At 42.8% G+C, this 18,519-nt stretch overlaps 1 protein-coding gene across 1 annotated transcript in view; it reads right to left on the reverse strand.

The window, feature by feature from the left end:
- LOC121284659 (contactin-associated protein-like 5) overlaps window positions 1-18,519 on the reverse strand; it is a 1,009,875-nt gene that overhangs the window by 41,610 nt on the left and 949,746 nt on the right. The window contains exons 21-22 of the mRNA XM_041200217.1: window positions 9,555-9,648; window positions 540-758 (exon numbers count right to left, since the gene is read on the reverse strand). Of these exons, the coding sequence (XP_041056151.1) occupies window positions 540-758; window positions 9,555-9,648 (313 nt within the window). The remainder of the gene's footprint in view (window positions 1-539; window positions 759-9,554; window positions 9,649-18,519) is intronic.

Here is an 18,519-nt window from a genome sequence, read left to right on the forward strand (position 1 = left end):
TACAATTAGCAAATGATTGAAACATTTGCAACTCTGTGGCCTTTCTCCAATAACGCCTTCCTAACATGCTTCTTCTACTGATCCCTGCATTCTCCTGTCTCTCCTTGTCAATCCAAGGTCAGGTAATGTCTGGCGAATTCCCTCGAGTATGTTATCTGTGCTGTCTCATCTGGTGCCTCTCTAGAATAGGATGCAGGAGAATGACCTCAGGGCAATGGATGTCCATAGTTACCTTGACAACAGCACTCTAGACCCATAAGAATGAGACTTTTTTTCAAACAACAGTTATATTTGACCAACTGTGTATAAAAGAAAAAATAATGCAGAGCAAAGGGTGGTATCTGAAAACTTGGATACATAACAGAGTGTACCATAAAGTATATAGTACAGGAACAGGCCTTTTGGCCCAACTCAACTATGCTGGTGCTTATGCTCCAAATGAGCCTCCTCCCACCCTAAATCATCACAGCACAGCATTCTATCCCTTTCCCCCTCGCGTACATATTCAGCTTCCTCGGAATATACTAAAACTGACCTACCTGTGAATGAAAGTGTTGTAGTCATGGCAACTGGTTCAGTCATCATTGAAGAACGACAGTCAGATTCAACTAAGTCTCCTTTTACAGTCACTGGGGCCGAGCTGAAGTGACGTAGCCCCTCCTTTAGCGGAGCGATCCAATTAAACTGAACTGAAGAGAGGCAGCCAACGAAACCCTGCACATTAGCTTTCACAATCTCCTGGTCGAGATTGCCGGTGTCTGCAAATGAGAAGCAGCACAAGAAACATTCGTGGAATATATTCAGCAGAAGGTGCTCAATCTGACCAGATCAAATTAAACTCAGACCTAAGAATAGCTCAGTGTTTGTGTGCTTCACCAACAAACCTTAATAAGAATGAAATGACCCCAAGACAAGGTTGATGTTACCCCAGGAGTAGATCTTATTATCCACACAGTAACCATTGCAAAATTGAAGGAATAGCTGGTTTCCAAATGACCTTCTCACACCCCATCGTTGAAAATTGTCCCTTGATCTTCCCTGGTAATGTTGACAGGAAATGGATCAGTTAGATGACTTATCCCTACCCCTATTACTTGACTGCCTTTTTTTAAAAAGTAGGTAAACCTTGGAACTTTAACATGGCAGAAGTATCTTTTCCTTTAAAATGATCGGATGTCCTTGAAATTGAAATCTCTTGAATTCTCCATGCTTTATTGTTATTTCTTCTGGTCTCTGTCATTGACAGATGTGAGAGAATTGTTGCAAAAAGAAAATTGCATGAGGCAGTCACCATTGTTCAATTTTACAAGTTATCCTTGGACTATGAACGCATTCTGTTGCTAAACGGCCATGAAGACAATCTTCATATCTGTGGAACATCTGCTGTTAAAATAATCTTTCTGTTGTCATGGAAAATGTCACCTTTTAAAAAATCAAACTTCATGGAATTTAATATACAGCCCACTGTAAAATGTCATATGGAGGTCAATGAGGTTAAAGGTGGCAATCTTGTCCAAAGGCACATGTCAATTCGGACTAGTGAAGGGGTCAGGGGTCAGTTTATATTGGTCAAAGCACAAGTATTCCGCTTTCTTAATCCACTCTGCTGTGGAGCTCAGTCTGTGCAGCACAGATACCGCTTGTTGGTACAGCAGCTACTTTGAAGCATGAAACTGGTCACCAAAACGCAGGGGTTCCCAGAGCACACCTGCCAGCAATATTTAGGAAACAGTGTGCAGCAGGCTTTCCAGCCCTCTTCCTGATTAATCTCCTAGAACAAACCACAATCTCCCTGAATGGGAAACAGGTCCTCTGGACTGGGGCAGAGTTCTCCCAGCAGGAGCATGGATCTCCAGGGCACTGCTGCTGAATCCTGACAAAGCCTGAAGCGGAAACTCTGCAAAGAACACAATGGCTTGTGACATGAAAGCCATCTGCCCTGTCAGATCTGCTCTATTCATGATCATAGCCTTCTCTGCTGTACCACTTATTGATTCCAACTTCAAAAAAAACTAAGTTCCTATCCAAACATCCCCAAATAAACAATTAAGCACTGCTGTCAGCTTTTTACAATCTTCAATTGCTCATCTGAGCAGCTCAGTTTCCATCTCAACAACATTTATTTTTCTATGTAGAAGCTTAAAGAGTTGGAACTGGAATAGGTCATAAAGTAAGATCATGGCTGAACTCCAACATCAACTTCACTTTCCTACCCCACCCCATATGCCTTGATTCTCTGCTCACTGGGGTAGAGATTCATAACACTCTAAGTGAAGTCATTTCTCATCTCAGTCTTAAATGGTCAATCCTTATCCTTTTTTTTTATTCATTGGATGTGGGCATTGCTGGCTAGACCAGCATTGATTGCCCATTCCTAATTTGCCCTTGGTCAGAGGGCTTTTAGGAGTCAACTACATTGCTGTGGGTGTGGAGTGCAGGTAAGGATGGCATTTTTACTTCCCTAAAGAGCATTAGTGAAACAGACGGGTTTTTACAATAATTGACAACAGTGTCATGGTCATCATTAGACTTTTTTATTACAGGTTTTATTGAATTCAATTTCCACCACCTGCCGTGGCAGGATTCAAACCCGGGTCCCCAGAGCATTACCCTGGATATCTGGATTAGTAGTTTAGCGACAATACCACTACGCCATTGTCTTCACTAAGCACAAATTAAATAATTTTTCTCTACCTAAACTAACTGTTACCTTTAATGTCTTAATAATTTCAACCAAACCACCTCTTAATCTTCTAAATTCCAAGGAATACAATTGTATTTTGTGTAATCTCTCTTTGCAATTTAACTCTTGAAGATTTAGTATCATTCTGGTAAATCACTCAAGAACCTCGACTCCATCCATGACAAAGCAGCCTGCTCTGACGCACTCACCCATCTACCACCTTAAACATTCACTCCTTCCACCACCAATGCACAGTGGCAGCAACATATACCATCTACAAGATGCACTGCAGCAACTTGTCAACGCACCTTTGACAGTACCTTCCAAATCTGCAACCTCTACCACCTAGAAGGGCAAGGGCACCAGATGTATGAGATCATCACCAGTTACAAGTTCCTCTCCAATCTGCACGCCAACCTGGCTTGGGACTATATCACTGTTCCTTACTGTTACTGAGTCAAAATCCTGGAACTCCCTTTTTAACAGCACTGTGGGAGTACACACACCAGATGAACTGCAACAGTTCAAGAAGGTGGCTCACTATATCACCTTCTCGAGGGCAACAATGGATGGGCAGCATATGCTGATCTTGTCAGCCCAGTGAAAGAATAAAAAAAACTACAATGCATTCTTTCCAAGATCAATATATCTTTCCTAAGTTATGGTGCCCAGTACTGCTCACAGGACTCTTGGTGTGGCCTAACCAAGGCTTTGTATAGCTGAAACATGACATCTGCATCATTGTATTCTAGTCCTCTAAACATAAAGGAGACAAGTCTTGTGATGTAGTGGGTAGCTTCCCTACCTCTGGGCCAAACGTTCTAGGTTCAAGTCCCAGTCCAGGACTTGATGGCTGCAGCAAATGAACCCATAATTTGGCCAAATAGGTTGATTATCACCCCATAGATCCTTCAAATGCACTTGAAGGCAGGCGGTAAGAGTGGGAGAGTTTTCTGGACAGCCATATTTCAAAAAGTAATGGCAAACCACTGCAATACTTTCCCAAGCATAACGATGGACCAATACAATGGAAGTCCATGGGTGCCAACACCCTTTTAAGGAATGGCACCAGGAGGAGGAGTTCCTATAGCTATATCTCTTTAATCTACCATTGATATTGGCCCTACAGTGTGACAAGGCTGTCAAATCACTTACTGAAATGTTTCTATCATTTCCCTTTGTTTAATTATATAGCGTTACATGAGGCAATTTTATTAACTCATTTACGTTTCAGATAAATTATCCTTTACATTGTCCAGCTGGATGGGTCTGTAGTCATTTAGCTCCATTCCCATTCACCAAATTGTTGTTGGTCACTGGCAAAGGTTTCACCTGCTGCTCCCAAACTATTACCTCTGGTACCCTCCAACTATCTATGCTGGGCTCCTCCTATTTCTCATCTGCATACTTCCCCTTGCAACATCATCAGAAAACACAGCATCAGTTTCCACATGTATGCTGATGACATGCAGCTCTACTGCACCAACACCTCCCTCAATCCCTCCATCTCTAAATTGACAGCCTGCATCTCCGATGTCCAGTTCTGGATAAGTAGAAATTTTCTCCAATTAAATATTGGGAAGACTGAAGCCATTACCTTCATTTTCTGCTACAACCTCCATTCCTAGCCGCCAATTCTCTCCTGCTCCCTGACAACTGTCTGAGGCTGAACTAGACTGCGTTCCCCAGACACTTGACCCCCAGATGAGCTTCCAGCCACATATACGCACCACCACTAGGACTGCCTAACTCCATTTCTGTAAGATTGCCCAACTTCAAAACTGCCTCAACACATCTCTTACTGAAACCCTCATCGTGCCTTCATTACCTATAGGCGTGACTATTTCAACCCACTCATAATCGGCCTCCATGATATATACTCCATAAACTTGAGGCCATCCAGAACTCTGCTGCCTGTGTCCTAACTCACACAAAGTCCCCATCATAGGATCATAGGAGCAGGAGTAGGCCATTCAGCCCATCTAGCCTGCTCCACCATTCAAAATGATCATGGCTGATCACTCACTTCAATGCCTTTTTCCCCACACTATCCCCATATCCCTTCACATCATTGGCATTTAGAAACCTGTCAAACTCAGCTCTAAACATACTCAACAACTGAGCTTCCTCACCTGGCTCCTAAGTGGTTTCCCTCTTATTTTGAAATTGTGTCCCCTGGTTCTGGACTCAACGGGGGAAACACCTTACCTGCATCTACCCTGTCTATCCCTTTAAGTATTTTGAAGGTGTCAATGAGATCACCTCTCATTCTTCAAAACTGTGGGGAATATAGGCCCAATTTCCCCAATTTCTCTTCATAGGACAGTCCTGCCATCCCAGGAACAAGTCTGGTGAACCTTCGTTGCACTCCCTCTATGGCAATAATATCCTTTCTAAGGGAAGGGGACCAAAACTGCACACAGTACTCCAGGTGCAGTCTAACCAAGGATCTATACAATTGAAGTAAGACTTTGCCACCACTGTACTCAAACCCTTTTGTGATTATGGGGAGGTAGTGGTGTAGTGGTATTGTCACTGGACTGGCAATCCAGGGACTCAGGGTAATGCTCCAGGGACCAAAGTTTGAATCCCACCATGCCAGATGCTCGAACTTGAATTCAATAAAAAAAAAATCTGGAATTAAAAGTCTAATCATGACCACGAAACCATTGTTGATTGCTGTAAAGACCAATCTGGTTCATTAATGCCCTTTAGGGAAGGAAGTCTGCCATCAATGAATGGGCAATAAATGTTGGCCAAGCCAGTGATGCCCACATCCCATGAACGGATAAAAAAAATCAACAAATTATTAGCCTTCCTAATTGCCCGCTGCACACATCAATCCCTGTGGTGGCTGACCTACATTGGCTCTTGGTTAAGCAACAACTGAACTAATTTAAAATTCTTACCCTTCTTTCTCACACATTCCTGTGCAGTCCTGCAACCCTCCAAAGTTTTGGCGCTATTCTAATTGTGGCCTTTTCAGCAACCCTGATTTTAATCGCAACACCATTGTTGGCTGTGCCTTCAGCTGCTTAGGCCTTAATCTCTGGAATTCCTCCTTCAGGAAGCTCTTTGCCTCTCTCTCCTCCCTTAAAACACTCATGAAAACCTGAGACTTAGACCAAGCTTTTGGCCATTTTCCATAATACCTCCTTAGGTGGCTCAATGTCACCTTTTATTGATAACACTCCTTGGAAATGCCTTGGGACTGTTGAACGTGCTTTACAAATACAAGCTGTGGTTATATTTCTCAATATTTGTTATTTGCTACACATCTGCCCAAATCTGTGATGCGATTGAAATTATCGTGACTCTGGACAATAATGTGCACCCCACGGGGCAGGAAGCTCAAAATTGGCTTTATGCACACGAAAATGGATCTTATGTCCTTTCAAAGGTATACCTGATGACAAGGCACCTTTAACAAAGGGTGATTTAATCCTAATAGGAATGTATGCAGACTTGTGATTGTGTAACTCAGAGTTTGAAGGTTACTTTGAGGGAACATTAGCCTTGACCAAACACTTTGTATGTATATCATGTGCCAGGGTAGACAATATGATTTTGTTTCCATTATTCTACTTCTGAGTGTCATGGCAATCTGCAATTTCAACAAAAAATGAATCTACTGAAATGATAGATAGGAAAGCATAAGGGCAGTGATCATGCTGTGCCTACTAACTATTTCAGATCAGTCACTATTATATATATCCTGTTTCTCTACGTGATCAGCTCCATATCATGGCCAGGATATTACGCTCCTCGGGCGAGTGGGCGCCCGGCCTGAACAAGGTGAGCATCCTGATGTCATCGCCCGCTCACGCGATGTTTTGGTCGGCGGGCAGACTTGGGAGTCAGCAGTGCGCCTGTCGACAATTAACAGGCCTGTTAAGGCCATTAAATTACTAGTTAAATGAAAATTTTCGCTGCCCGTCTAACCTTACGGTGGGCGGGCAGGTGAAAAGGCCAAGCGGCCTTTGCAATTTTTAGGGAACCTTATCCACGGGCAGGATGAGGTTTCCAACAGCAATTAAAAATAAAATTAAAATTTTAACATTTCATTAATAACGCGCCCTTGCTCACGTGACAGAGTCACATCTGGGGACTTGCTTTTTTAACATCTTGCAATTCTTTATTCTTAATTTTCAGAACTCTTTCAGAACTCTTTCATCTCCATGAGGTAGCTCTGTGCCTCAGGGAGCTTTTCCTGCGCGCACTTGCATGCATGCATGAAGTTCCCCGCTCGCCCTCCTCCCCTCTCCCACACAGGCAGCACTGAGCGCTGCCGCACGCGTTTCACGCTGGGTGGGCCTTAATTGGCCTGCCAGCGTGAAATCGCAGTTGCGACCCGATTGTGGGTAGCTGTTGGCTTCCCGGCCGCTCCCACTCACCCTCACCGAGCCCGCCTGACGAGGGAGAAATCCTGGCCATTGTTTTCGAACCCCTTCATAGCTCTGCTCCTCATCTCAGCAATCTTCTCCAAAACCCAAGCCCTCCAAGATCTCTGCCCTCCTCTAATTCTGACCTCTTGTGCTTCCCCGACCACAACCAGTGACCATGTCTTCAGTTACCTAGGCCCGAAGATCTGTAATTCCCTCCCTTAACCTCGCCACATCTCTACCATGTTTGCCTCCTTTAAGACACTTATTAAAATCTTCCTCTTTGACCAAACTTTTGGTTATCTAATCTGATATCTCCTTATGTGGCTCGTTGTCATACTTTGCTTTATAATGCTCCTGTGAAACGCCCTGGGACATTTTATTACGTTAAAGGTTGCTTTCTCCACAGCAACACCTCGACCAGAGTCGACTTGCCAACCAATCAGCACCCTTTTCTCCTGTTGTATAAATTGTTGTGATTGTTTGCAATTTGCCATTCTTGCATTTGTCCTGACGAGGGCAAGAAGAAAAGCCTCAGCAACATGGTTCTCTTTTCAGCAATGTTAAGATAAGTCGTTGTTGTTATGCCTGACTCCCATAATGCATACACACTGTGTGAAGAATTTGAATTGCGTTAACCCTTTGATCCATGGCACAAGGCCGTAAGAAGCCCATTTTCGACTGGCACACCAAAAGAAAACAAGTTATTTTGTGTTTCCACCAGCCAAAAGAGTTAATGGCTTTATTTACTGTATTCTTCCATTCTTGGGTTATGGGCAGCACCAGCAAAGTCAGTACTTATTGCCCATGCAATGAAATGAAGCATCTCTTCCTGGAACATATAATGTCAGACACATTGCCACTGTTACTTCAGTTAGGCATAAAAAAAATATTTTTGTAGTATTAGTGTAGGACCATTTAACACATTTTTCAGCACAATTTAATGTAGGTGTTAAATCATTTAAGATAAAAGAAGACAGGAATGTGATACAAATGTGTCAAAGCTTGTAGCTAATAATGCAAACAGTGATTTCTAGACCATATCTCTCAGCTATCATGCAGATTCAGTTGGCAGCACAGTTGACCAAGAATCTGGTGGGATTGGCCCTGTCTTCAAGCGCTGAGCTTGCAAACTAGGCTGACAATCCATCGTGGCCTGTCTGCCTATGCTGATGGATGTTAAAGAACCCATGGCAATATTTGGATAAGCAGCGAGTTCCCTGGTCTTGTGGTCAATATTTTCACTCAATCGCGAAAAGTTGATGTCACATGTGTCTGCAGAACAAGGATTGTAATTAAAAAGTTATTCTTTGTATGTGAAGGGTCTTGAGAAGTGGTGAAGAAATGATAAGTTGCCATGAAAATGCAAGATTTTTTTTATTTTAAGAAAGCAACGCTTGATTTCATTTAACATTTGAGGAGATGGAGGCATAGTGGTAATGTCACTGGGCATTCAGGTTCACTCGAACGATTCCTGGGATGGTGGGTTATCTTATGAGGAATGAGGAGAGGTTGAGCAGGTTGGTTCTAGAATGAGAGGTTATCTGAATGAAGTATATAAGATCCTGAGGGGGCTTGACAGGGTGCATGCCGAGAGGATGTTTCCCCTTGTTGGGGAATCGAGAGCCAGGGGACACTATTTAAAAATTAGGGGTCTCCCATTTAAAACTGAGGTAAAGACAAATTTTCTCCCTCAGAGTATTGTTAGTCTGTGGAATTCTGTTCACCAGAGAGCAGTAGAGGCTGGTCCATTGAGTATGTTCAAGGTTGGATAGATTTTGATCTGCAAGAAATTCAAGGATTATGCGAGGCAGACAGGGAAGTGGAATTGAGGCCATGATCAGATCAGCCATGATCTTATCGAATAGCAAAGCAGGCATGAGGGGCTGAATGGCCTACTCCTGCTCCTAATTCATGTGTGTTCTTGTGACTGGTAATCCAGAGGCCTAGGCTTCTGCCCTGGGAACAGGGGTTCAAATCCCATCACAGCAACCGGTAGAATTTAAATTCGATGAATTAATAAAGATCTGAAATGGTGATCATGAAATTATCATGCTGGATTTCCTATATACGTTCTGGACACGCTCATTCCAATCCAATTTTAGCTGACCACCTGCTGTCTGCACTAACTCATAATCCCATTTTCCACATTGCTGGAGACAAACTCAACAAAATGAGGTAACTCCAAGCTCTTAATAAAATAGACTCACGGGGGAATACATGGAGCCAGCTATAACTCACTTCACTCTGACCCTTGAACAGCCCATCAGCGAGAGAAAGCAGCTTTCTCCCTTTTCTTGGCAGTTTCAAAATGTGAGGCTGAAGGAGTAACGCAATTACTGAGTCCATTATCTCAGTCATGTCCTCCTCACCTCCTCATTTCAAGAAGAGGTTTAATTGCAAGTATTCGGAAATGTGAATATTAAAAGCTCATAATGGCACATATATTTTGTTTGATATATTGCAGGAACCATTGTAATGTTGCTTACCTACAATCTTGCCCAAGACAAGAGACTTGACGCCATTAAACGCTGTATCTGAAACAGATGACAGTTTGTAGTTCACGGAATGGAAATGGTCAATCTGCAAAAAATTAAGTGGAAAACATAATTACTACGCTATAATTTACTTTATTAGGGATATAAAGACATCTAACAGTTAAATGTTTTCTTTTGTAAGCGAAAGTGACAATGATTCTGAAATAACAGCCTTTAGTTTCTAAGAAGCTTTTGGCATATTTAGAAGCCTTGGGTAGGATCTTCTGGTCGGCGAGTGGGAGCGGGGCCCACTCGCCGATGCATAAAATGATGTGGGATGACGTTAGGCGGAACTCCTGACATCACCCCGTGTCATTTCCATTTTCAGGTTGCCAGGGGGTGCAGCCGAGTCAGCTGCGCGCCCACCGACCTGTCAATGGCCTATTGAGGCCATTGAGAAACTAATTAAGGTCATTAATGGACCTGCCCATCCAACCTTAAGGTTGGCGGGCAGGCCGGGAGCCCTGGCGGGCTTTGGAAAAGGCATGAAGACTCATCCATGGGCGGGATGAGATTTCATGAGGGTATTTTAATTTTTAAGAAAGGTTTCCATAAAACTTATGGACATGTCCCAACTCATGTGACAGTGTGTCACATGAGGGGGCATGGCAGGGAAAATTTTTAAACATGTTCATTAAAAGTTTTAAATTGCAGTTGATCTCTCTGAGGCAGCACTTAGCCTCAGGGAGACCTGTGCGCTCTTTTGCACAAAAGAGCACACTCCTGGCTGAGGGAATCCCTCCCCCCCCCTGCACATGGAGCATATAGTGCTTCCTGGCGGACGTCATGCTGGGCAGGCCTTAATTGGCCTGCTGACGTAAAATGGTGGTGCGCCCACCCGCGCACTTCCCTCCCTAATAGAGGGAAAACTTTTCCCCTTGTATTTTTTGTTGTGGATTGAGTGCATTGTGATCGAGCAGAAATTGGCTTGATGCTGCTCTTATTAGAGCGTTGTTGAATTAGCATGCTCCAGTTTTACCGCCTGTTCTGCATGATTGCCCTGGTAGGCAAAGCTAGACCACATGGAAAGTTTATAGACTTGGCTATACAATCATTACAGTCACATTGTAGCTGGTGCACAATCAGTCCCCCTGAGATTTAAAAGATTTAAAAGATTATCAGTCCCCTGAGACTCACGCTGCCTGCCTAAACATGATTTGGGCAATTTGACACTCTAGTTCAGAAATGAAATTGAGGGTCTCCATGCAGAGCACTGGACTTCTGGTAAGATAGAAAACAATATCTCTAAAAAATATTTAGGCACATTTAGGAACAGGAGCAGGACATCTGAGTTCTCGAGATTGATCAGCCATTCAATTAGATCAGGGTTAATCTGCAATTTAACTCCACCTTCCTGTTTTGATTCCAAAACCCAGTAATACCCTTGCCTACAAAACTCTTATCAACCTCAGTTTTGGAATTGATTGATCCCTGGCCTCAACAGCTTTTTGAGACCGTGAGTTCCAGATTTCCACTACCCTTTACGAAACCAAGTGCTTCCTGACATTACTCATGAATGGTCCAGCTCTCATTTTGAGGTTACACTCCTTGTTCTGAACTCGCCGACTCAGAATCTTTGTGGATGAATGTGGAATCATTTGCCTATCTCATCCAGATTTATTTTGTTTTCTTACGATTGTAAATACAGGCTGTCTAAAACCAGAAGTCATCATATTCAACCATTTACTGAAACACTGTTAAACTTTGGTATAGTATTCATTAATACAATGATGAAGGATTTTTTAAACAGAAATGATAAATGCTCATTTTACTAACTGCATTTGATAATGTTCACTCTGGCAAATGGCCAAAGTAAAAAAAAAGTGCACCAAAAATTATTTTAGGGATTAATTGAACACAGCTAGTACATTAACTTGCAGATAATTAATCATCTTTTTTCATCACCTCTCCCATTTAAGTGAACATTCAGAGAGCTGGTTAGATTAATTCGTAATCACGAGTAATTGATTTTCTTGTATCAGAGGCATGTTGGGGTGTCTCCATTAATAATTCATAATGGACTTTTAGTTGTTTGCCATTGTCAGTGCAACTGATGACAGCTTGGATCTTGTAGATGCCTCAGAAGAGGCATGACTTAACTGTACTTAACTGTAAAAGTGATTCCAGAGTACAATCGATTAAAGTACTCTTTTCCGTCCCCAGCAAAGCATGACAGAGAAGAAAGGACCAGGGGTTTGATCAATTATTGAGTCGTCTTTATCACCAGCGAATGCCAGCCTTCCTGTCCAACACCGGGTACCAGGCCAGTTTGTAATCAGAACGATGCACTCCACGTCCTAGAGAACTGCTTTCATCAGTGGGACGCACTGAAGCAGCATGACTACACAGAATTAATGCAGAACCTGATCAAATTCATCATGGCTTTCGGTTTAAGTCTGAACTTGATTCTAGAAGCTATTTCCCTATAGCTGTTCCTTACGAGCTGAGTTTAGAATTTGTTCAATATTCAGATAATATCTGGCTCACTTTCATCATCATTTTTTTTTTACTGCCTCTGATTCCATCTTTTGTGTGCCCTATTTCCAAGCGAGGTGTCTGAATATCTATAAAAAGTAAAAACCTGATGTTCAACCGTCAAGTCCATTTGCTTCCATTTCCCTCTCTGCCTTCCTCTGTAGGCCCCTTAACAACTGAACCACTGTCAATTTCTCCACCTAACTTTCATTATTAGTAAAGCAACTCGCCAGGGTCTTCTGCATTTTCTGCTGCACCTCACCACCCCTCTGGCCCTTCCCCCAACTGCAATGGAGAGACGGCCTAGATTTTTGAGCTCAAGTCCTCGAGTGGGCCTTGAATCCACAATCTCCTGACTCAGAGGTGATAATGCTACCATCCAAGTCACTGCCGATAAATTTGCCTTCTTGCTCAGCACCCCGTTTCCCGGAAACAGTGTCCACAGGTGGAATTTTGGCCAGAAAATGCGGCAAGCCATTCAAAAGTGTTTTGACTTCGGCGCAAGTGGAAAATCCGGCCGCTGTAAAATTCTGCCTCACATCTCTTTCAAAAAGGATCCATCCAATCCGTAATTTTTACAAATAAGTTGATTAGAAACAGCAGATGCTACAATATTCAATTAAAAAGAATACATTTATTTAGTTGTCTGGTGGAGCCTGGGGAAGAAATGTACTACATCTAACAGATGCAAAACAGAGCCAAATTCTGATGAGTCATGTGAAATACTTTGCTGCTTATGATAACTCATTAAATATCTTATTAAGTTCAGTATGGATTTTTCAATTTGTGCATTCTCTTGGGCATTAGTCATGTGTGTTTGTTAGTTGTTTGATATCAATGCCGTGAGCTGTAGCATTCTCACTGAATTCCACTCCAAAGACTTGAGGTAAAATCAAGGCTGACAATCCAGTGCAGTTTTATCCAAAATTGACCCCATACTACCTGTTTCAAGAGATCTGTATGAAGCAAACAAGAAATCATGAATGCAAGGTCTGTGTAATAAAAAAAAAACTTCAACAAGAAGATTTTGGGACCCGTATCTCAGGAAGGATGAGCTGGCTCTGGAGACAGTCCAGAGGAGGTTCACGAGAATGATCCCAGGAATGAAAGGCTTAACATATGAGGAACGTTTGAGGACTCTGGGTCTATACTCGATGGAGTTTAGAAGGATGAGGGGGAATCTGATTGAAACTTACAGAATACTGAAAGACCTGGATAGATTGGACGTGGGGAAGATGTTTCCATTAGTAGGAGAGACTAGGACCCGAGGGCACAGCCTCAGAGTAAAGGGAAGACCTTTTAGAACTGAGATGAAGAGAAACTTCTTTAGCCAGAGAGTGGTGAATCTATGGAATTCATTGCCACAGAAGGCTGTGGAGACCAGGTCATTGAGTGTATTTAAGACCGAGATAGATAGGTTCTTGATTGGTAAGGGGATCAAAGGTTACGGGGAGAAAGCGGGAGAATGGGGTTGAGAAACTTATCAGCCATGGTTGAATGGCGGAGCAGACTCGATGGGCTGAATAGCCTAATTTCTACTCCTATCTCTTATGGTCTTAAGATATCAGCCATGATACTTTGATTCACTAAGTATCATAAAACTGACTGTCACTTCTTTAAATTGGTGATGTCTTTCAGATGAGGCATTAAACTAAGCTCCCATCTGCTCTCCCAAGATCCCACGACAATATTCAAAGGAGAGCATGGAAGTTCTGCCTGGTGTCCAGGTCAATATTTATCCCTCAACCAACAACACTAAAACAGATTATCCGGACATTATCGCATTGCTGTTTGTTGGAGCTTCATGTGCCTAAAGTGACAATAGTGACTCTTACATTACAACAGCGACTCAAAAAGTGCTTACTTGGACGTAAAGGACTTTGGAATGTCCTGGGCCAGGATTTTCCATTCATCGGGAGGGCTTGGCGGGAGTGGGTGGTTGCAGAGCTGACCACCGCCTGCAATTGGCTTGGCAGCACGATTTCACGTGGGCGGGCCAATTTAAGGTCCACCCTGCGTGAATTGTGAGTGGTAGTGCTACCTGTGTGGGCAGGGGGAAGAGGGAGAGTTGGGTCCAGCGCTTGTTTGTACATGCGCGCGAAAGAGCGCTTCAATGTCCCTGAGGCAGCTCTGTGCGTCAGGGAGATTGATGCGCTTTTTAAAGAAATTATTAAAAACATTAAAAATTTAATGAAACATGTCCCCTCATGTGGCTGTGTCACATGAGATGGGACATGTTTTTATTTTCAAAATAAAGTTCTTATATAGTCAGCATTAGCATTAGGAAATCTCATCCCGCTCGTGGATGAGGTTTCCTAAAAAACTTAAAGGCCGCTTGGCCTTTCCACCTGCTCGCCAACCGTTAGGTTGGGCGGGCAGTGTAAATTTGGAGTTAATTAGTACGTTGATGGCCTTAATAGGCCTTTCAATTATCGGCAGGCGCGCAGCCGACTCTGGTGCACGCCCGCCGAACGAAATATTGCAAGACAGTGCGATGATGTTAGGACGCATGCCTGACGCCATCACGCATCATTTTACTTTCCGGTGTGTTGGGCCCACCCCCGCACTCCAAGTGTAAAATTCTGCCCCTGAGATCATGAAAGGCACTGTTTAATTGCATGTTCTTTCTTCCTCCTTGGTCATTCATTTCTCAATGGTCCTCCAATCATCTCAAAATGTATCTTGGCTATGTATCTTTGCTCCATTATGCTTGTGCTCAAGATCTCTTAATGACTTAGCTGCGGTGATGAAGCCTTTCCTTTGTTATGCTAATGTTAAGCACCTACAGCTGTTCGGCACAGCGAAAGATGCTGGGTAGTTAAGTGGTGCAAGCTCATTTCAGTGGATCAAGTGTGTGAAGTGAAATTGTTCACCTGCTCTGCAAACTATTCCTCAGGTAAAGACTGCAGTACTCTTGGGGTGCCATGCAGGCAGTGAGACCTGTTCTCCATCCAGTTTACTCAGGCATTAGGCAGCCAAACTGGCTTCTCTAGCTTTTCTAACTGGCCATGATCTCTTCAGCTTACAAGCATAAGCACCTATTTAATGGCTTCCAGGTAGGTTTGCGCCGACATGGCTTCCCAATTACCCTGGGATTTGTTTCGGTCTCAGGCAGAACTACCCGCATTTACCAGGAGAAAGCAGTGACAGTTAAACAGCCCGGAGCATGCAGAGAAAACAAAGTGTATCCATAATGAGTGCTAATATATAATGATGGTGCAGGTGCAAGTTGGACACACGGCAATATTATACAAAACACTGCACAATTAATCTTGAAACTGCCAAAGGGCTCGGAACACACTGGGTTCCAGATGCAACGTTGCATGTGATTATCCACTAATGGAATGCACTCTATACACGCTCCTGCTAGCATGGCACATTCATGGTGCAAAGTAGATAAGAGACGAAAGTGAATGATAAAGCAATCAATACTGCCATACAATGGGGACTTTTCCGGTGTGTAAAGTTGGAGGGGCATATACCAATGCATTCAGTAACTGATGCTAACAAACACAAGATCATTTCATTGAGCTTGTATTTAATGGACTGCATCATAATATAACTGGTATTCTACTAAAGTATTATAAAGTTTTGGTCATACAAAGTATTGATAGAGAGTCTGCAAAGTTTTATAGACAGGTTAAGCGAGTGGGCAAAAATTTGGCTGGTGGAATAGAATGTGAGAAAATGTGCACTTGTCCAATTTGGCAGGAAGAATAGAAAAGCTGTATACTATTTAAATGGAGAAAGATTGTTGAACTCGGTGGTACAGAGAGATCTGGGTCCTTGTACATGAATCACAAAAAGGTTAGATGCAGCTACAGCAAGTGATTATGAAGGCAAATAGAATGTTGACCTTTATTGCAATGGGAATGGAATATAAAAGTAGGGAAGGTTTTCTGCAGCGGTACAAGGCATTGGTGGGACCTCATCTGGAGTAGTGTGTACAGTTTTAGTCTCCTTATTTGAAAAAAAAGATAAAATTGTGTTAGGAGCAGCTAAAAGAAGGTTCACTTGACTCACACTTGGGACAAGGGGCTTATCTAATGAAGAAAAGTTGAACAAGTTGGGCCTATGCCCATTGGAGTTTATAAGAATGAGAAGTGGTCTTATTGAAACATATAAGATCCTGAGGGGATTGATAGGGTGGATGCCAGAAGGATGCTTCCACTTGTGGGAGTGACTAGAACCAAGGGACACAGTTTAAGATGGAGATGAGGAGAATTTTTTTCCCGCAGAGGGATGTTAGTATGTGGAATTCTCTTCCCCAGAAAGCAGTGGAGGCTAGGTTATTGAATTTATTCAAGGCAAAATTAGACAGATTTTTGACAGATAAGCTTTATGGGGAGTAGACGGCAAACTGGAGTTGAGGCCATAACCAGATTAGCTATGATCTTATTGAATGGTGGAGTGGCTCAAAGGGCTGAATGGCCTACTCCTGCTCCTAAGTCCTATGTTCCTATGTATTCTCCATTACTGTGGGTAATGGCCCCTCATCATTTTCTCTGCAGCTTTGAACATGCTTGATTATACCATTCTATTGCAACATTTCTTTCCCTGTAGATTGGTTTCACTTTTATCTATGTTACAATAGCCATCTAGCGATGGTTTCTCTTCCTGACACCCACACCTTTATCTTAACCAGTCCCCCAAGGATCCCCTGCCCATTCCTTATACACTGCCCCTTAGCAGCATTTGCAAACATGGCAGAAGGTCAACTTTCATAGGTGTGCTGATCATAGCCATCTTTACATCTTCCACCAGCTCTCTCAATGTCTCCAGTCTTTATTTTCTCAGACTTCTTGTCTGAGATCCAGTCTGGGATGAGCCTCAATTTTCTGCAGCTAAACACAAGGAAGATGAATCCCAGCAACAATCTCTGTGTTGCTGCAGCCAGGATGTTGACCAGTCAGAGTCTGATTCGACCCTAAGCTGAGATCCTGACTCTATACTATCTCTATGACAAAGTCTGCCTCATTAGTGTCACCCGCTTCTGCTCCCTAATTCAGCCAATCTTCCCCTGAAATGCCTTCATCGTTTCGAGGGTAACTATTATTCCTGACCGTACTTCCATCCTCTATCATTAATAAACTTCAGCTCACCCAAAACTCTTCATCACCTCCTACAGAAAAGTTCACTTGGTAGCACACTTGCTCCAGCTGATTTACATTGCCTCCCCGATCTCACTGGCTCAAATATTGAATTCTTATCTTCCAAACGAGCATAAGAACTAAGAGTAGGAGTGGGCCATAAGGCCTTTCTGACCTTGCACTGCCCTTTAATAGGATCTTGGTTAATCTTCTACCTGATCTCCACAATCCTTAGACTTAGTGGCTCCCGTGCATAGAGATGGATGAGACTGACAAAGTACTCCATCGCCATATCCCTTTATTCCTGTAGTGTTCAAAAATCTATCAATATCAGAATATACTCATTGACAGAGCATCCCTGGCCTTCGGGAGTACAGAATTCAAAAGATTCTCACTTCTTTCCTACTGCTTATAATGGATGGGGAGATCTTGGAGATCCCTAACTGGAGCTGAATTATTTCAGCGACAATTGCTATATGAACTGGCTCAGCACTAATGGCTTGCAATTGCATTTGCAACAACCTGCCAATTATCACTGTCAAAGATCAAACTGAACAATGGTCAGTTCTGTCGAAGGGTCATGAGGACTCGAAACGTCAACTCTTTTCTTCTCCGCCGATGCTGCCAGACCTGCTGAGTTTTTCCAGGTAATTCTGTTTTTGTTTTGTCACTTGAAACAGGTTCAGTGCAGCTATTAACATCCATCTTCAAACAAGGCAGACTAGGAGGTGGGATGACGGGTTAGAAAATGGAAGAAGAATAGGAGGGAAGGAAGGAGAACAAAACGTTTTGATGAACACAATTGGGCATCATCTCACTGTCAAGTGTTTTTCGATAATAATCCTGTGAAGCACCTTAGGACATTTATCAACAACAACTTTGTATTTATATAGCACCGTTAATGCAAAAAAAAACATCCAAAGGCACTTCAAGGGACTGTTAGGAAGCCAAATTTGACACCTGATCACAGAAGGCAATATTAGAGCAGAAAGCCAAAAGCTTGGTCAAAGGCTTAGGTTCTAAGGAGCTTCTTAAAGGAGGATAGAGGGCTACTGAGATAATGGTAAAGGTGCCATATAAATTGTTGTTGTATTTGAATTTCTTACCAGAAACTGTGGTGGAAGCAAAATTAACAAATGCATATAAGAAAATGGAAGATTTGCATGGCTATGAGGAAAGCCAGGGGAGTGGGACTAATTGGATAGCTCCTTTAAAGAGTTAGCACAGTCACAATGGGCCAAATGTGCTCTATGATTTTTTTTCATTAGGGATGACCACAAACCATCTGTGTCAAATCTCATTATCTCACAATGTCATCAAACGCGAGACCTTCAATGTGATTGATGCCATTG

The sequence above is a fragment of the Carcharodon carcharias genome, chromosome 12 (genome assembly GCF_017639515.1).
Source record: "Carcharodon carcharias isolate sCarCar2 chromosome 12, sCarCar2.pri, whole genome shotgun sequence".
Lineage (NCBI taxonomy): Eukaryota > Metazoa > Chordata > Chondrichthyes > Lamniformes > Lamnidae > Carcharodon > Carcharodon carcharias.